The sequence below is a fragment of the Urocampus carinirostris genome, chromosome 12 (genome assembly GCF_059441175.1).
Source record: "Urocampus carinirostris isolate Australia breed hairy pipefish chromosome 12, RoL_Ucar_1.0, whole genome shotgun sequence".
NCBI classification, from domain to species: Eukaryota; Metazoa; Chordata; class Actinopteri; order Syngnathiformes; family Syngnathidae; genus Urocampus; species Urocampus carinirostris.
Window position 1 is genome coordinate 38545889 of NC_142360.1, and position 20549 is coordinate 38566437.

The following is a 20549-nucleotide window of genomic DNA, read 5'->3' on the forward strand; positions in this document are numbered from 1 at the left end:
TAGATCCACAGGATATGAAATTAATCTGATTTGAGGTGGGGATAGCAAGAAATCTTTGGTAACTAGCTGATGTGATTGTCACCCACAGTACCAGGTAGGGGGATGCAGAAAGGGGAGGATACAGCAGATTCAAGTTAAAAATGATTTCAAAGCTTCCACTTGCAAGGATTGTTGTGCTCTTAGAAGACTTTGTTGCCTTAGTCGCCTCTTTATTCTTAACAAATGTCCCGATCGCCGATTGGTAATGGCTACATTTCTTATCAAGGGTAATGATGCGTGTGACTTCTTTTGTATTTGTATATTATCTCAATCTTTAGTTCCTTGGTTATCATGGTTTGCTTCTCCCTTTAGCACCATAGCAAGTCTTGGGACGCATAGCGAATAAATACAGGCCAAAAAATATCGTATTGTATTAGGCCTACTTGCAGTCTTCTCAAAGCACACAAGATTCTGAAATGAAGAGAAAAGGTATTGTGGGAGAGGATTCAGCTAATAACATATCAGCATCCTAATGATGCCGTGACGCAGACCAGCATCTTGTATGACGTTGCTCAATATCAAACATAAATCTGAGAGGCGTAATTTGCGGAGTCATTCGTACATACATCGCAAGGAATGAATTTTATAAGTTTTGGGCAAGTCAAGTCAAGTCACATTTATTTATGACGCCCTTAATCACAAAAATGTCCCAAAGGACTGCACAGGATTACAATGACACAATTACCTGATCTTAAAGCAACATGCGGGCAAGGAACAACTCAAAACCTCAGCGTGAGGAAAAAGAGAAACCTTGAGAAGGGACCTCACAAGTGGTAATCCCCCTTAAACAGGTAAAAATAATTGGTTGTTTACGGGACAATTACCTCAACGAGAGGCCGAAAAACATCTTATTCCACGTTTAAATGTCAAAACTAGGTAGGAACATTGTGACCCTAAGGTCTACTGCAGAAAGATTTACAAATGCATTGATGGATGTCATCCATCCATCCATTATCTGCACCGCTTATCCTCAGTAGGGTCGTGGGGGTGCTGGAGCCCATCCCAGCGATCTATAAATAACCTGACATGCATGTTTTTGGAATGTGGGATGAAACCGGAGTGCCCGGAGGAAACCCACGCAAGCACGGGGAGAACATGCAAACTCCACATAAGAGGTTCGATCTCATGACCTCAGAACTGTGCCGCACACGCGCTAACCATTGTGCCGCCGAGCTGCCCGGATGTCATCTTAATTGATTTGAAATATCCACTTAATATTTATTTTTCTTGTTACAGGTGTGTCCAACGAAGCGCGCTTTGTGTTCGCCGTGCAGAGCATCGTGATGCCGCAGAAACTGAAGGGAACGCTTACTTTCATCGTCAAGGTTAGAAATCACTGTTAAATCGAATGTCTCGGTTCAAACCCCCTTAAAGGAAACGAATCATTCATACCCACTGATTTACAGTAAGTTGTGGTTTCCCTGAATCAGAATGAAGATTCCTCAACTCATGAAAAACTGGACTTCAAACTGCACTTTACTTGCACCTCATACCTAATCACCACTCCGTGCTACAGGTGAGTGCCGGATCATTGTGTTATGAATTGATTAGAATTCATTGGATTGCATTGCACTTGAATGTGACTAACAGTTTGGTATTGGTTTTGTTTGTTGTTTTGGCTAGTGATGCATTTGCAAAGCTGTTGGAATCTGGGGACCTCAAAGGCAGCTCAGTCAAACTGGATGGCGTCAATATGCCTTTCCACCACCTTCTGGCCAGGATCTGCTTCCATCACCACTTCTCCGGTACGTAAAGGCCTAACTTTATTTTGTATGTGGTTACAGTACTAAAGGACATAAATGTTTTTGAGAGGAAGTGTTTGAGGAGTATGTTAAGAGTGACAAGATTGGATAGATTGAGAAATGAAATTGTCAGAGACAGAACTTGAGGAGTAGCGGAACTGAGAAAGCGTGTGGATAAGAGAGTACTCTGTTGGTTTGGACACATGGAGAGGATGGATGAGGAGCGAATGTTGAAGAGAATCTATAGAGTAGAAGTCAATGGAAGAAGACCAAGAGAAGGCCACGATTGACGTGGATGAATGGTGTAATGAGTGCTCTGCAGGAAAGAGGTCTAAATCTAGTGGAAGCTAGAGCTCTTGTTGGAATGAGTGGAGAGGTGTTGTGAAAGGATAGTGGGATGTTTGGACGCGTTCTAAGGGATGGGCAGGGAACCTGTATGATACGGCAGGGGTAAACCAGTGAAAGCTGTTGAACAGAAGAGTGTGTTGTGTCACCCTGACCCGAGTGACACGGCCGCTTTCTTGTGTCCCGTTTCATCTGGAGGGACGAAAGCATGACCAACCTAGGTGCCGAGGTGCCTAACTTGTTTGGGTGTTTGGGCATTTGGGTTGGCCATGGTCCAAAAATGTTTGTGTGTGTTTTTTGCAATTTCTTTTCCCTTTTTTATTTTCTTTGTTATTCTATGTGTTTGTCTTGCTGTCGGTCACCCACCGTGAGGGATATGACCAAGGTAGATGATAGATGGATAAATAATATTTTTGGGAAATGCCTGGGTTTAATTTCGGGGTGCTTGACCACCCCCCGAAACAGTCTGGTTACACTGGGTTAAAGTTCACTGTCGATTGAAAGATAACGCCATGAGAATTGCATGAATTTACTACACACACCGCCCCACCCCTCCAGTGAACGTAGGGGGGCAGCAGCGAGACCAAACCATGTTTATCATCTCATCAACGATACATAAACGTGTTAATTAACTCATAAACCAATTAACCCAAAGAGCAAGTGAGAGGACGAAAAAAGGGTCGTTTATCGCCGTTCTAGTTGACCAGACACTCCACCGATCCAATAACAAACAATAAATCCTTGAAAAGACTGCAATCTTTTACAATTAGCTCAGGAGGTAGAGCGCTCGTCTTGGGCTCAAGAGGTCCCAGGTTCGATTCCCGGCTCCTCCGTGTTATATGTCGAGGTGTCCTTGGGCTAGACACTGTATCCCTAATGCCCCTACTAATAAGCAGGTAGGCGCCTTGCATGGCTGACTCCCTGTTGGGGTGTGTGAGTGTGTGTGAATGGGTAAGTGTGAAGCACATTGTAAAGCGCATTTACCATTACACAATCGCACTACGTCACATCGCGATATCGATTAACCGTCGCGGGGCTATTTTGAACAGGTATTTAACAATAACTCGAATGATTAACGAGAATTTGTTGTTTTTAACCAGTTGTGGAAAGGGTGGACTCCTGTGCGTCCATGTACAGCAGATCTGTCCAGGGTCATCATGTTTGTCTGCTCGTCAAAACCGTGAGTACATCAAACTTTGTTTGCTTCTGAGAACATTCTAAATGTCAGCTAATTTCCTTGTATGTTTTTTTCCTTTACTATTTTTAATCTCTTTTATTGTTTATCCAGCCGACCGTAAGATTTTAATAGTGTCGGACTGCGAAATTTAAATGTATTGGAATGTGCCGGTCAGGTCAGGATTTGAGATTGTGTGTGACGGTCGTGACCTGACCGTTATTCAGCTACTTTCAATGACTTTTGGATTTCTTGGCCTTTTGGCTAATTGATTTTTGCAATCTGGAGATGGAATAAGAGCTTGCTCTGTCCACTCCACGCATCGGCCCGGTATTGCAGTACCTCCGGGAACGGTGCATTCGCAATGATCGCAGCAAGGCTTTGAGGCTAGGACTTTAGCTCGGCCTTTTGGCTGAGAGTAAGTGTCCCGGCTCCTTGGCTTTGTAGCGTATTATGAACTGACCGATAATGGATAATTAATAAAGAAAATAGAACAATAACCCTTAAAAAATCCCCCACTGTGCATTTGTATAAAAAACAAAAAACAAAGATGAAGCTATTTTTGAAAATGATGACTCAAAACACGTGGTAAGCTCTCTCTCCTGGCTTTGATCTCTTTGATCTCCGGCAAAACGAACATAAAATGCCACAGAAACAAAATAAAAAGAAATCCAAACAGCTTGCCAACATCATTTTTGCCGTTCCATGTATTCCGTTACTCCCCAAACCTGCACAAAATTTAATCATTTTATTCATATTTAGTTTCTTTTGTCTTTTATTAGCATATTTGGTATTGGAGTAATCCAGAAGTAATTGAAAGTAATCCAGTTAAAGTAACCCTACCCAACCCTGGCAATACGCATTAGCGGGAAGTAGCAAGCGGTCTCCATATACCGATCAACAAAAACCTGGACTATCTCCTAGCAAAATTGCATGTTGAAGAACTTGGAATTACTTTTCAGGGTTAATAGAAACATGAGCATGTTTGGGTGAATATTTGACTGTTTTTCCTGCCGCAGTCCGACCAGACGGTGTCCATCGACGCCAAATGTGACGAACCGGCGCTGCTCGGGAACGTGCTAGACGAGATCAAACAGACCTTCTCTCAGTGCTGATTGTCTCCAGGGTAGCCCGAGCGAAAACGCATCATCCTTCCCTTTCAAAACACAGCGGCCGAGCGACACTCGGGCTTTCGCCCTATTTATTCAGCCGCCCTCTTCTTCCTCGCCTCTGCTCTCGCGTTCGCTACAGTCTTGAGCGCACTCACGGATGTTTTCCAAACTCGCCATGTACTCGCTACTCTCTCGTCCTGCGACGCACTTTGCAATTTCCTCTTTTTTCTCCCGAACTCTCCGATGTTACTCCCTTCCCCCTCTACTGTCAGTCCGTGACAGTCACGTAGCGTAATGTTGACAACTGGACTTTTGCTGTCGATGGTTGAATTGCGTTTTTACTGTTTTTTGGAGGGTTTTTTTTCGTCTGTGTGTCTTTTTGTGTTTGTTTCTGAACGCCTGTTTGCGCCTTCTGTGTGTGTGCGTGTCTAAACATCCAATTGCTGTTTCAGCCTTGGAACCAAGTGACTCTCTTTTCTCAAAATGAAAAAAGAGGGAATCCTTTAGCCCTACCTTGCCCTACTCACTAAAAGGTTACAAATTTAAGTCTCTCCGATTGACTTTTAGTCAGTTTGACTTCCTATATTTCAGTGAGTAGTCCCCAGATCCAGACTTGAACTATCCATTCCCTCCCACCCTGCCTGCGTTTCCCTTCCTGGACCAAAATGGAGACACTTGAACACACCAATCAGATCCAGAAATTTGTTTTGATGCATCACTTATACATGAGAATGCCTCTTTTTTTCACCAGCACAATAAAAACAGCTAGTATCTGTGACTGTCTTGCTTAATAAATGTGGACAGGCCAACTATTTAGCTGCAAAGCCCGCATGAAATCTTTTGCTAACCCAACTTGTAGCACATTTTCATCCGGTAAACATTTGTAATGTGCCTTTTCCACAAAATCCCCAAAATTCAGATGCGTAATCATGCATTGAGATAATTTGGCAAGAAAATTCAACACAAATAAATCCGAACATTGACCATTCTGTAGCAATAGGTTGGTTTATGTTCTCAGTTCATTGGAAATAATTGCTAACTACGGACCACATATTTTAGAGACAGGAATTTGGACCAAACCCTCCTTTAAATGTGAAGAACTGGCATGTCCCGAGATGTGTTAGTGGTTAATTGATAATTGTTAGCTTCGGTTAACCCTGTACGACCTAGTGTTGAAAAGAAACATTTACATAGACATTATTATAGACATATTTTTATTGATGACTTTGGGTGGTATTGTTTGGACTCACAATTGTTCTGGGTAGAAAATTTCTACAGGATCTGTTCCGCAGAGCAACAACACTGTGTTGCCTTGGACTGTCTTTATCATGTGTGAGTATGATAATGTTCTTCATAACCTGAGAAAAATGAAAAGATTTCTTTGCAAACATTTCATTTTCATCCCCAAAGGCCTCCTAAAACACCAAGTGGTTAGAAAATATGTTATGTTTTTCTATAGGTGGGTTTTACAGGGTTATATGTATCGATGATGTTTTGGAATGGTCTTTGAAGAACGGCTATAACTGAAAATGACAGGTTTCACCGCTAACAACCCAGGATAAAATTGGCTATTCGATTTGAAAAGTCTCTTTTTGATATTTTTCACATAAGAGGCATCGGTTATCGCCACAAAACCAATTTTACAAATTTAGCATTTCACACTGATCAGTATTAGGCATCGGAGCTTCTGTCCTCGTGTGCCCCTGTGTCGTTTTTTTCCATTTTTTTTTTTGTTTATCATTGCTGCCTACAATAAATCTCAAGTAGCAAGCTCAAGAGTAACTAATAGTTTGTTTGTCATCCTTACAAGTCCGGCTATGTGTGATCAACTGTATATCGCAAGAATGTCCATAGAAGATAATAAACCATTTTCTGACAATGAAATCAGTCAAGTTTCTCCCTTTTGCAGATGATTCTATTATCACTTTACAACTTGCATATTGCATGAATTAGGAATGTCATTTTTTTTTAATTACCTTTACCTGAATTTTCATTCCGTTTTTTTTTTTTTGTAAACGTGGAACATTTTTCTGTGGGGAATACGATTTTAATTATTGTTTTTAGGTTTGTATTATTTTGCAGGAATACCATTTGAATTATGAAAACGCAGGTCGGGAGGACTAAAGTTGTTTGATAGAATTTGAGGATGCTGAGAGTAATGAGGGGTTCCATTTTAGAACGGGTTACCAGGGGACTACCCATTTTAAATCTCTCCCGTCTTTTTAAAAAAAAAACTGCTCGCAACATTGGTTGTATACTCGCCACACAACTGATTTCCAAAGGTACTGTCTTCTTGTTTCTTCACTCTCCAGTTGTATAATGTCATGTTTTAAAAGGGGGATGTAAATGATCTTGGTTCCCTGTTCAGCTTACCCAACTTATAAGTGAAAATAAAAAGTTATAAGATGCTACTGTGTATGTCTTTTTATTTTTGTCAAAAACCAGAACAGGATCAGGACCCAAACGCGTGACGTTCTCACACACAAGCCTTACATTTTACGGGAAATGGGAAGTCATGCACGTTAGGCAGCAGTCTGGCGTGAAATGATAGGAAGCCAGAGGCCGACGGGATCGATACCACTTGCCCGAGTTGATATCGGACAGAAGGGGTCGATAACAGACAGGACGGGACAGACAGGATAGATAATGAAACAGGATATCGAAAAATAAACAGGACAAACTAGACGGGAACGAAAACTGGAGAGAACAATAAACAGGACAAAAATAGACGGAAATAACTGGAAACCGAAATCAAACAGGACAAAATAAACGGAACGATACCGGACAGGAAATGCCAACAGGAACAGGTCCGAGTCGCAACCCACGTCTTGCGGGGCAGAAGTTCGTTGACGGACTGACAAATGAAAAATGAGAGCACTGTGCTTAAAAACATGCAAAGCCAATCCGTCAATGAGCCTCAGCTGGCGCCACACGGGCGGGGCCAATTGGGCGCCATGGCAACCGTGACAATTTTGAGTTTAGCTCGATTTTAAAATATTATTTGGTGGTCAGTGCCCACCCACGGATACGCTCTCCACACTTAAAGAAAAGCTGTACTACTGACGGCATTTTGGGCACATCATATGGGATCTCTCCCACGTCTTACTGTAGCAAAAGGCTAGTCGAAGTCTGCAGGGCAAAGTGTCTGCCTGTGCGCGTGGGTGCCATGCATAATGAAACTCATTCCTCCAGCACCCCCGTGACCCTACTGAGGATAAGCGGTGCAGAAAATGAATGAAGCCATATGAACCCTGTTTTAGTATATTGATTCTATGTACAACACTTGAATAACATGTAACATAGTTTTTGCATGATTGTTATTTTAGAAATGCATACAAAACTGCTAGCCCTCGTGTTTCAAATAACGTTGGTGACTCCGGCTTTAATGATTATACATTTTGTTCTTATTCCTCCCTTTTTTTTTTTTTTTTTTTTTCTCGGACTTTTAAATCAAGTCTATCTCGTCAAAATCGAACCTTCCTGTGTGGAGTTTGCATGTTCTCCCCGTGCTAGCATGAACTCTGGTTTGTCCCCTGCCCACTGGCCGAAGATGGCTGGAATGGGCTTCAGCACCCCCGCGACCCTACTGAGGATAAGCGGCGCAGATAAGGGATGGATGGATGGATCTTGGTGTAAAGCGCGCGAAAACAACATCCGTTACACCTACTCCCAAAATAAGAGTTCAAAGCACTGAGTTTTGAGTTATGAAAGTCGTTTATCCTGACATTTCGAATTATATTTCTTGGGATTTATGTCTTATCCAATAGAGCACTTAAACGCGTTTTACATGCTTTTACGACGTGGACATATAAAGCCGTGACGCCTGTGTGTTCACAAAGACAATCGAAGCTCTCTTACGCAATACAGCGCACGTTTGGAAAGCGGTATTATATTGAATAAGAATGACAATTTCTCGCTTTTATTTGGAAAACACCCTACCGGAAGTGTCGCGTCTCCCGGTGGAGGTAGTTGTATTTAAACTCTGCTTTTCTCCATTAAAGCCGTTTTCATTCTTTCTTTATCTTCTTAAATGAAAAGTAAAAACATTTCTTTCCTCTTGGAGTCGCTTCTCAAACTTTTTCGAGGATTGGTGGAGTCCCGCGACGAGTAGTCCGGTTTGTTTGTATGATGGCTCAGCTTGTGAATCCTGGAGCCAGTTCTCAAAAAGCTCTCATGGTGGAGATGAAAAGTCTCCAAGACGAACCGGTGGAGGGCTTCAAAATCACTCTGGTCAACGAGGCGGACATGTACAACTGGGAAGTGGCGATATTCGGTCCGCCGAACACGCACTACGAGGGAGGCTACTTTAAGGTGAGTGCTCAACCCCATCACAGCTACTAGTTAAGTCATGTTTATTCACAATTCATCATGGCGGCGCCCCTGTTCGGCTGCGGCTGCATCGGCTCGCAACGGTTTTTTACACGTCGGCCTTAAGATCCAGTCTTCGACTTGCCGTTTCGTGATCGTCTGTGTATACCGGATGGTACCCATCATTGACAAATTTGCGTTTTTCCGTACAGATTTTCTTGTACGTTGTACACGTCTTAAAATGCATCATAAACGTACTTTGTACGGCAAAAACTTACAGGTTGACAGGTATGTCAAAAGGCTGCACAGACCACTGCAAACTATTATGACACCATCCCCTGATCTAAAACCTACATGAAGGCAAGGAAAAACTCAAAAACATGTCAAGTCATCTGTATTAGTGAAGCCCTTAATCACAAGGAGTCTCAAAGGGCTGCACAGACCAGACTACTGCAAACTAAAGACTATTATACACTATCCCCTGATCTAAAACCTACACGAGGGCAAGGGAAAACTCAAAAACACGTCATGTCTTTTTGTGACGCCTTTAGACCACTGCAAACTATTATGACACCATCCCCTGATCTAAAACCTACAAGAGGGCAAGGAAAAACTCAAAAACCTCAACATCAGGAAATGAAGAACCATAAGGTAATCCCCCTTCCAAGATGACCAGGCTGCAACGGATGTTGCATTAACAAACAATGAAATGAAAATGAAAATATAAATAACTAAAGTATGATATAACATTAAAATAAAATAAAATGGATGACCAGGTTGCAACAAATCCAGCAATAACAAACACACAAATATCGTCAACAGGAAATATAGGTCATCCATAAGCTATAGAACAGGAGTCCCCAAACTTTTTCCTGTGAATGTGTAAAACTGGAGTGTCATGCCCAATTTCGTTGTCACAATATGTTAACCCATTTTGTAACAATGACAATAAAGGTATATTCTATTCTATTCTGTGAGGGTCACATAACTTTTCCCTTCTCTGGTGAGTGGCCGGGATCAGTTTGTAACAGAAAAAGTGTGACTAAATGTAAAAAATTATTGTACATCTCACCTGCAAAATAGATGGTAAATGTCAGTCTCACACGACACCATTTACTTGTTGACATTAAGAGTGATTTATTGAACGAGTCTCATTAAATCACGTAAGGTCCCGTGAGACTTGCACCAAACACCCTTCTCTGACCTGTGAGACTATGTCATCTAGTGGTGATATACTGGTACTTCACTTTTTCTGCTTCACAAAATAACACCAAAATCCCAAAATATAACATTTTAACTAGTCCGCAACCCTTGTTGTGCCGTATAAAATAGTTACTAACTAATAGTTAATGAAATGATCTGCATTTATATAGCGCTTTTCAAGTCAATGACTTCCCAAAGCGCTTTACAATGTGCTTCACATTTCCCAATAGCGGCCGTGATCTGTGCAGCCATGTAAGGTGCTAACCTGCTTATTGGGGGTAATTGGGGGTTCAATGTCTTACCCAAGGACACTTCGACATGTAACACGAACAAGCCGGGATTCGAACTGGGATCCCTTAATCCTAAAACGATCGCTCTACCTCCTGAGCTACTGGCGCCCCCTCTTCAGAAAGAGAGAGAGAGAGAGAAAATGGGTGAGAGAGAGAGTGGGAGAAAATGGGTGAGAGAGAGAGGGAGAGTAGGAGAAAATGGGTGAGAGAGAGAGAGTGGGAGAAAATGGGTGAGGGAGAAAGAGAGTGGGAGAAAATGGGTGAGAGAGAAAGAGAGTGGGAGAAAATGGGTGAGAGAGAAAGAGAGTGGGAGAAAATGGGTGAGAGAGAGAGAAAATGGGTGAGAGAGAGAGAGAGAAAATAATGAAAAGAGTTCATAACTAAGTAACATTTTATTGCAAAAGTCCAACTTTATTATCAAATACAAATACACATATATGAAAAAAAAAATCAAAATGCTTTCTGGTATTGTTCAGGGGGCCGGACAGAATGTGGAGGCGGGCCGTGTCCGGCCCGCGGGCCGTAGTTTGGGGACCACTGCCATAGAATATAATAAGTGTGTTTTAAGCCTAAACAGTTCCACTGAGGGCAGCTCGGCGGCCCAGTTCATGTCATGGGAACCTCCTGCGTGGGTTCAAATCCAGCTCCAGACTTCCTGTGGGGAGTTTGTATGTTCTCCCCGTGCCTGCGTGGGTTTCCTCCGGTCGCTCAGGTTTCCTCCCACATTCCAAAAACATGCATTTCAGGTGAATTGTCCGGTCCAAATTGTCCCTAGGTGTGAATGAGCGAGTGAGTTGTCTGTCCCCGTGTGCCCTGCGATTGGCTGGCAACCAGTTCAGGGTGTCCCCTGCCCACTGCCCGATGATGGCTGGGATGGGCTCCAGCCCCCCCGCGACCCTAATGAGGATAAGCAGTGCAGCTAATGGGATGAATTCCACTGAGGTTGCAGATTGAATCTCAGAGGGAAGAGCATTCCACAACTGAACACAGTGCCATCTAGTGGTCAAACACTATACATCGGGGCTTTAAGATTCATTTGTGGTTATTTCTTGATCCATCGCAGGCCCTGCTCAAGTTTCCATTGGACTACCCATACTCACCACCTTCTTTCCGCTTCCTCACCAAAATGTGGCACCCCAACATTTATGAGGTTAGTTTGCGTTTTCAAACCGGTCAAAAACTTCAGCTTTCTTTATTATCTTTTCTCTTTTTATTTTTATTGTCGGCCAGGACGGAGAAGTTTGCATTTCCATCCTGCACCCGCCTGTAGACGACCCCCATAGCGGCGAGCTGCCGTCGGAGCGATGGAACCCTACGCAGAACGTCAGGTAAGATATACGGCAGGGGTGTCAGACTCATTTGGGGGGGCCACACGATAGAACAAACATTCTGTTGGGGGCCGGACTATTAGATTAAAGAGAAAGAAAAAGAGATAAAGAAATAAGAGAAAGAGGGAGGGAAAAGGAGCGAGGGCGGGACATAGAAAGAACAAGAGAGAGAGGGAGAGAGCGTGAGAAACAAAGGATAATAAGTCATGAGAGAGAGGGAAAAGAAAGGGAGAAGAAGAAAGAAATCCAAAAAGAAATAGAATGACAGAAGGAGAGAAAAGAAAGTGCGAAGGGTAGGAAGAGAGAAAGAGAAGAGAGAAAAGGAAAAAAGGAAGTGAGAGCAAAAGAGGTTAAAAGACACAGAGAGAGAATGAGACAAAGAGCAACAAAGGAAGAGAAAAAGAGAGAGAGAGAGAGAGAGAAAATGGGTGAGAGAGAGAGAGAAAATGGGAGAGAGAGAGAGAGTGGGGGAAATTGGGTGAGAGAGGGAGAGAGAGAAAATGGGTGAGGGAGAAAGAGCGTGGGAGAAAATGGGTGAGGGAGAAAGAGAGTGGGAGAAAAGGCAGACGTCGTCATAATGTGCGATAGCCTGACCAGTCAAAATTTTTTTCTGCATACGCATCGGGATCAGCAGTCTCTATCATTGAAAGATTGAGTTCACTCAAGATATCACTAAAGTTAGTCCAAATTTAGCTCTTTTTTCTGCGTTTTATGCATGCAATTCATTCTTTCCGACTTCTATAACGCCCTTTCCGCGTTTGTAAACAAGTGTGACGTACGAGCACTGTTAAAGCAGAATGGCAGAATTCATATCAGTTTATAGCAGCCCATTGACGCAAGAGTATTGCAGATCCTAGACAGGAACAGTGGAAAATAGCACTAAGTATGTGCTAGCAGCAAGATAGCGACTTTATTTCAGTTATAAGTCAACAACAAAAAATGTCTTTTAATCGGTGCTGGGTATCTTATTTTGAAGGTACTGGAAAATTGGCCTTGAAAGTGCTTGAATTTGGAAAAAAGTGCCTGAACCGTGTAAAATTTATTCTCAGAAGCAACTGGCATGACATTGTGGGGTCGATGGATGATTGGATTGGGCTGGTTGGATTGGTTGGCAAGACCTGCAGTACCCTATTTGGCCACCGGGGGGTATTAAGACCCTACCAAAGCAAACCTTTATTCTCATCTCATTAGCTGCACCGCTTATCCTCTGTAGGGTCGCTGGGGTGCTGGAGCCCATCCCAGCAATCATCGGGCAGTGGGCAGGGGACACCCTGAATTGGTTGCCAGCCAATCGCAGGGCACATAGGGACAGACAACTCGCTCACTCAGTCACACCTAGGGACAATTTGGACGACTGAATGTTTGGATGAAATAAACGTGTCTCTCATTTCGATTCTCTCTGCTCCTTTGTGTATGTTTTTGGGTGGGGCCGACATACGTCCTGCTCGGAAATATTTGGCGCCCAACGTGGGGCCAAAATATTTCTTAGCAGGACGTATATCTTTTATTGATTTTGTTATTTATCGGGGGCGCCTTGACACGAAACCCAGTTAAAGACTCTCGCGGTAGCTTAAAGTTTGTATTTTGTGTTTTGTCGCTCAGGACCATCCTACTTAGCGTGATCTCCTTGCTCAACGAGCCCAACACCTTCTCCCCGGCCAACGTGGATGCCTCGGTCATGTACCGCAGGTGGAGGGAGAGCAAGGGTGAGGACCAGGAGTACATAGAAATCATCAGGTACCGCTGTAAAAGAGTATATTCTCCAGACCTTGATTACCGTATTTTCCGCACTATAAGGCGCACCTAAAACTCTTAATTTTTTTCAAAAGCTGACCATGCGCCTTATAATACAGTGCGCCTTATATATGGATCAATATTAAATCGCAAAGTCTTCCAACTAACTTGCAACCGCCGACTAGATTTTCCCCCGAACGCCAAGTCGTCCGCGGCGTATGCTGGAATTTATTTACCGGCGTTTCATTGGCTTACCAATGTGTCAATCATCATTTGATTCATTCACTATTGGCTAAAGTTATTCGGAGGTAAAGGGGGCGGATCCTTTTTATCATTTATAGACTAAAGGGGCAAAACAAAGCCTGCAATTGGCCGAAAAAGATGTGTCAATCATCAGTTAAATCGATCACTATTGGCTATAGTTATTCGGAGGTAAAAAGGGCGGACCCTTTTTAATATTTACAGGCTGGCATAGGCTAAAGGGGCAAAACAAAGCCTGCAATTGGCCGAAAAAGATGAATGTGAATAGCATGTTGGGTTGACGGCAAGAGAAAACAGTATTTTACTATTCTGTACTGTATTTGTAAATATTTTACTCTCCTGGATTTACAACACTCACGGATATAAGAGGACCATGGTTGCATTATTGAACACGACTTCGGTGAGCTACTCCGGCTATATATTTTCTCAGTATCTTGCTTCAGAGTGATATCGATGTTTCTGTAATGGGTCTTTTTTTAAAATTAAACTTAATTCCAAGTGTTTATTGTCATATGCACAGTAAAGTTGCGAGCGAAAAAGAAAATGGAAACTAAGAAATGGTTGGCATTTCTTGAATCCCAAGACTTTAACCTTCCAAATGATATTTGGAACGATGCATTTGAGTGACATCGTACGCACACGGCATCCGCACGTGTCTACGACACGTATTTGCTCCTTTGCAAGCTGTGGGAATGTTAAGGAGGTAATCAGTTGGACTGAATCATCTGACTGTTTTGTCCACGTTCCCATTGTAGCGCCTTATCATCCGGTGCGCCTTATGTATGTCGAATATAGGACCAAAACCTATTTTTTGGGGGTGCGCCCTATAACCCGGTGCGCCCTATAGTGCGGAAAATACGGTATTTCATTTTTAGATGTACTGTATACTCTGGGTATATGGCAACCTCGTTTTATGACGTATTTGCCCCAAAGTGCAAAGTAAGATTTGTATTTCCTGGCTCTCTTTAGAGCATTTATTGTGGAATAAAAGTAGAAACAGGACTGACAGGACTTTGGCTGGGTCAGGGCGACTCCAACTATTTGCTTAACTGATAAGAATTTGGCTGGGTCAGGGCAACTCGAATCGAGCGCCCGGCTAGAGAAAAACAACACGTCATCGCTGACCTAACACAGTACAAATGCCAACTTTGGAACACGGGGATGTGATTTTTCCGACTATAGTCGGAAATCTGACTTTTTCACTTTCACTTTCATTTTTTCACTTGCGGCCCCTAAACCCCCGTCTAGGTTCCAGACTTTTTCTCCTCACCTCAATCGCATCCCTGGAACACGACTGAATGTTTGGATGAAATAAACAACTTGTCCCCTCTCATTTCCATTCTCTCTGCTCCTTTGTGTATGTTTTGGGGCGGGGCCGATAGACGTCCTGCTCCGAAATATTTGGCGCCCAACGTAGGGCCAAAATATTTCGGAGCAGGACGTATATCCACAACAACAAACTATTTTGCCTGCCCGAAAAGGTACAAAATTCTAACTTTATAATGACTCTTATAATATGCCGAATACCATAGTAGCCAGGGGTGTTTTCGGACATTTTTTAATACGGGTGGACCAGGTGGGTTACTGGTGGGATGTAACCGTGAGCAAAGGGCATGCTAAAGACTATTTGCTAAGGAGTAGATGCTAACGACTCCATGCTAACGATTCGACTCTAGTGATAACAGGCTAACGGCTACATGCTAGCAACTACATGCTGACGACTACATGCTATGGAGTAGATGCAAACGACTACATGCTAAGGAGTAGATACTAACAACTACATGCTAACGACTACATGCAAAGGAGTAGATGCTAAAGACTATATGTCAACGCTTAGACTCTAGTAATAACAGGCTAGCAACTACATGCTGATGACTACAGGCTATTGAGTAGATGCTAGACTATATGCCAAGGAGTAGATGCTAACAACTACATGCTAAGGAGTAGATGGGAACGACTACATGCTGAGGAGTAGATAGTAACGACTACATGCCAACGATTCGACTTTTGTGATAACAAGCTAACGGCTACATGCTAGCAACTACATGCTGACGACTACATGCTATGGAGTAGATGCTTACGACTACATGTTAAGGAGTAGATACTAACGACTACATGCTAGGGAGTTGATGCTAAAGACTACATGCTAATAGTTAGACCCTAGTGATAACAGGCTAACGACTACATGCCAAAGACTACATGCTACGGAGTAGATGCTAGAGACTACATGCTAACGGCTACATGCTAAGGAGTATATGCTTACAACAACATGCTAACGATTAGACTCCAGTGATAACAGACTGACAACTACATGCTAAAGAGTAGAAGCAAACGACTGCATGTTAATGTTAACGACAACATTTTAACGATTACATTTGAACAAGTAGATGCTAACAACTAGATGCCAATGACTACACTCTAACAAATACATACAAATGAATCGATGCTAATGACTACATGCTAAGGAGTATCCGCAAACGACTTCATGCTAACGATTAGACTCTAGTGATAACAGGCTAAAAACTCCTGGCTAGCAACTGCATTCTGACAACTACATGCTATGGAGTAGATGCCAGAGACTACATGCTAAGGAGTAAATGCTAACAACGAATTGCTAACGATTACATGCTAATGGATACATGCTAAGGAGTAGATGCCAACAACATGCTAGGGAATAGATGCTAACGACTACATGGTAAAGAGTAGATACTAACGACTGCATGCCAATAACTACATGCTAAGGAGTAGATGCTATTGAGCTCATGGTATTGATTAGACGCTGTCAACTAAATGCTAGTGACTTCATGCTATCGACTGCATGCCACGGAGAAGATACTAACAACCACATGGTACTGAGCAGATGCTACATGCTACCGACAAAATGCTAAGGACTAGATGCTAACGACTACATGGTATTGAGTAGATGCTAACGGCTACATGCTACATTACGTTGAAAGATTTCGTTCCGGTTTCAACGGATTCCATCCGGTCCCCGCAGGAATCAGGTGTTGGCCACCAAAAGCCAAGCAGACCTGGACGGCGTCAAGGTCCCGGTCACGCTGGAGGACTACTGCATTCCCAGCAGGGCGGCGCCGCCAGACAACGGTTCCAATCTCCTCTACGACCACGACGGAGATTTCGACGACTTTGACGGATCCGACGGCGAATGGAGACCCGACTACTACGAGGACATCCGCATGGATCGTGACGGAGCTTCCAGCGATGAGTACTATGACTAGTCGAAATGGCGGCGCGCGCGAGTGCAGCGGCTTCAGGCTCTCCAGTTGGTGTTTTTGTTTTTAGTGTTCTTTTATCCCTCGTATTTTCTCTTCGACTCCTTTCACGACTACAATAACATCCACAACATCCCGAGGGATGTACAGAGACCACCCGGAACTCCCTGGGTGATCTGCCGGGCCTAGATTAAGAAGGCTACATGCTAAGGAGTAGATCCTTACGACTACATGCTAAGGAGTAGATACTAAGGAGTAGATGCTAAAGACTACATGCTAATGGTTAGACTCTAGTGATAAAAGGCTAACGACTACATGCTAGCAACTACATGCCAAAGACTACATGTTCCGGAGTAGATGCGAGAAACTACTGGCTAACCGCTACATGCTAAGTATTAGATGCCAGAGACTACATGCTATCGGCTAAATGCTAAGGAGTAAATGCTAACAACAACATGCTAACGATTAGACTCTAGTGATAACAGGCTAACAACTAGATGCTAGCAACTACATGCTGACAATTACATGCTATGGAGTAGATGCCAGAGACTACATGCTAAGGAGCAAATGCTAACAACAAATTGCTAATGGATAAATGCTAAGGAGTAGATGCTAACAACATGTTAAAGGCTACATGCTAAGGAGTAGATGCTAGAGACTACTTGCTAACCGCTACATGCTTAGGAGTAGATGCCAGAGACTACATGCTAAGGAGTAAATGCTATCAACAACATGCTAACGATTAGACACTAGTGATAACAGGCTAACAACTACATGCTGACTACTACATGCTATGGAGTAGATGCCAGAGACTACATGCTAAGGAGTAAATGCTAACAACAAATTGCTAACGGATACATGCCAAGGAGTAGTTGCTAAACACATGCTAACGACTATATGCTAAGGAGTAGATGCTAACGACTACATGGTAAAGAGACATGCGCTTCTGAGCATGTTCCTGACCAACGCGAGATCCATCGTCCACAAAATGAGTGAATTTGAGCTGCGGATCGCCACCAAAAACTTTGTCCGGAATTGCAGTATTTTTGTCATCACGGAGTCTTTGCTTCCCCGACGCCGCAGTCCAACTTGCGGGACGCACCCTACACCGGCACGACAGAGACGAAGACTCCGGTAAAAACAGGGGTTGGGGACTATGCGCCGCAATAACAGCCGAGTCATTGACACACACTGCTCACTCGATATAGAGTTGCTAGCGGTATCGTGTAGACCCTTCTATCTACCGAGAGAGCTAACTGTGATCATTGCGATTAACGTTAGCATAGCGCTAAATCCCCTGCTCGCTGCTATCAATAGACAGCAGCTTGCACACCCCGACGGAGCTTTTATCGTCGCCGGCGACTTTAATCAGGCATGTTTAAGGACTGTACTTCCCAAATTCATTCAATACGTGGATTCTACAACCAGGGGGGAAAACACTGGACCGTGTGGACTGTAACATCAAACATGCTTACAGAGCTTCCCCCTTTCACTCCACCTAGCTGGATCCGGCCATCTCTGTCTGTCCCTCACCCCCCTCTGGAGAAAAACAAAGCCTGCAACAAGGACAATACAAACATCTTCTTTGTTTTCTTTTATCCTCACTGTGTAATGTGAAACTGGAGTGCCACGTCCAATTTCTATTCTATTAACCCCGACCACCCGTTTTTTTGTTTTTGTTCCATTCTTTCTTAAAACTGTTTCGATGAATAAAACGATTCTTTCAGGTTAACTTCCATTGTACTTGGGAGGTGTGTTTGACAATTTTTCCCCCCAAGGTCTTATAAACGGAGCCGGGAATCGAACCTGCGACCTCTCGCTACTGTACGGATTTCTGACCGATAAATGTGTCGGTGGGAAAATCCAGATTTCCGTGTTTGAAAATGCAGCATTTCGTTGAGAATTTTGCGTACCATCGGTAGGATTAACCCCGTTTTGGTTGACTGGTTTAAAGTTAAACTCCCCAGGTGGTTCGTACGGGTGCTTGAAATCCTTGAAAATGCTTGAATTTCAATGTTGTGTTTTCCAGGTCAGGAAATCCTTAAATATGGGGTGAAGTTCTTAAAAAATGTTGCAAGTTTTTCCACAGACCATGTTTTTAAAATGAATATTATAGTTTTTCTTAAAGTGTGTAAAAATGACGCCTTTGGTGGCCCCAGTCTTCATTATCAAATTGTCATGTGAAGCATTCTCGCCCACAAACTACTCCTCAGAATTTTTTTCTCAATGATATATTATCAAAAATGTTAAAACACTATGCACCCTATTATTTAGTAATTGCTGAAGCAGAACACCAGAATTAATTTCAGTTTATAGCACCGCATTGACAAAAAAAGATCGTAAATAGGGCAAAGTATGTGCTAGCAGCATGATGGAGAACGCGGATATCTTCTTGACTCTTGGGATCACTGATAGACCAGCATTTTCAGAGCAAAGGCTCTGGACCGGAACATAGGGGGAGATTAGATCTGACAGATATGAGGGAGCAAGTCCATGCATGATTTGGTATAATACCAACAGAACCTTAAAATCACATCTTAGGCGAACAGGGAGCCAATGCAGGTTAGCTCAAATCGAGGTCATGTGATCAAACTTTCTTGTCTTAGTTAAAAGCCTGGCTACTGAAGGCTCTTGATTTTGGACTTCGGGAGACCGGAGAGTAGTGCATTACAGTAATCGAGACGGGAAGTAACAAAAGTACAAGTATAAAATATCAAAATGTACCGTTTACCAAATTATTCAAATTAGTTATCTGACTCCATTAACCAAACACAACCTACATTCACCCGACAATTTATGCACACTCGTTTCTTGACAGAAAAGATGAACAGGAAAGCCGACATTTCCACATGGGGGCAGATTTAATTTCATGAACAATTTAACTAAGTGTACTCCACCAAATACGGCCGAATTAGTGTGATTAGTCTCTGGGAAGCCCTTTCTGTAGTCCTCTTCTTCTCTTGGCCCACGTCTTTCCGCAAGATGATGTGCCGGCTCCTCCCATGGGCGTGTCAATGAAGCCCAACGTGAGCTCCACCACCTCGCAACGATGTCTGGAAAAGTCAAAACAACGGAGAACGTTTCTCAAAACAATGCCTGCCGTCCTCCGTCAGAGTCCTGCTATCAACAGAACTAGACAAAATATTTTGCATTCAGAACGGCGCGACCTGTATAGCCTACTCGGTGAAAATCTTCATTGTATCTGCATTCAAGTGTACTCCATCGAAAGCGGCCGAATTAGTGTCGTTGGAGTCTCTGGGAAGCCCTCTTCTGAAGTCCTTTAGCTCTCTTCTTATTGGCCATCTTCTCGCACAATGGTGCGCCGACTCCTCCCATGGGCGCACCAATGAAGCCCCCTGGGCTTCACCATCTCTGAGAAGAGCGCCGCGATGTCTGGAACACCCAAAACAACACGGAGCGCCTCTACGTCACCAGGGCCTCGTTCTCAAAACAACGCCTGCCGTCCTCCGTCTGGATGTGCTGATGACCTTATCAGCAGTACGTCCCGTTCTGTAAACAACATTTTCCACCACTCATGCCTGCCCTGAACCTTCACTGCTCATTGAATAAAGACAGTCAGTAAATAACAACAGCATTAAACTCAATGAATGTAACTTGTATTCAATCATATAAAATCCTTTATAGTCAAATGTATAGAATCCTTCAACAGCATAGGGCGAATTTTAGCAATGTTGCGACGATGGAAAAAAGCTGTTCTAGTAATATTCTAACCAGCTCAGTAGCCTAGATGGTAAGGCGCCCGCTTTGAGACTGGGAGGT

The 20549-nt window shown here is 43.2% G+C and overlaps 2 protein-coding genes and 1 pseudogene across 7 annotated transcripts in view; all 3 read left to right on the forward strand.

Annotated features, from left to right (window-relative positions):
* The window catches only part of ap3d1 (adaptor related protein complex 3 subunit delta 1), a 41273-nt gene extending 34453 nt beyond the window's left edge, over positions 1-6820 (forward strand). For all 6 annotated transcript variants that reach the window (XM_088349301.1, XM_088349304.1, XM_088349305.1 and 3 more), the window contains 5 exons: positions 1276-1364; positions 1470-1555; positions 1663-1784; positions 3227-3306; positions 4320-6820. In XM_088349301.1, coding sequence (XP_088205427.1) covers positions 1276-1364; positions 1470-1555; positions 1663-1784; positions 3227-3306; positions 4320-4415 — 473 coding nt within the window. In that variant the 3' untranslated portion in view covers positions 4416-6820. The remainder of the gene's footprint in view (positions 1-1275; positions 1365-1469; positions 1556-1662; positions 1785-3226; positions 3307-4319) is intronic.
* LOC148355918 (U2 spliceosomal RNA) lies at positions 3548-3664 on the forward strand (annotated as a pseudogene).
* Positions 6821-8349: 1529 nt separating the features above from the next.
* Positions 8350-18722, forward strand: LOC148355919 (ubiquitin-conjugating enzyme E2 R1-like). The gene is made up of 5 exons (XM_088349307.1): positions 8350-8723; positions 11277-11363; positions 11444-11541; positions 13144-13278; positions 16535-18722. The coding sequence occupies exons 1-5, from the start codon at positions 8538-8540 to the stop codon at positions 16773-16775; spliced, it is 747 nt and encodes a 248-aa protein (XP_088205433.1). The 5' UTR covers positions 8350-8537; the 3' UTR covers positions 16776-18722.
* The last annotated feature ends 1827 nt before the right edge of the window (positions 18723-20549 follow it).

Coding starts and splice junctions, on each gene's coding strand:
- LOC148355919 (XM_088349307.1), top strand. CDS start 8,538: ATGATGGCTCAGCTTGTGAATCCTGGAGCCAGTTCTCAAAAAGCTCTC. Junction 11,364..11,443: donor GGCACCCCAACATTTATGAG/GTTAGTTTGCGT, acceptor ATTGTCGGCCAG/GACGGAGAAGTTTGCATTTC. Junction 11,542..13,143: donor AACCCTACGCAGAACGTCAG/GTAAGATATACG, acceptor TTTGTCGCTCAG/GACCATCCTACTTAGCGTGA.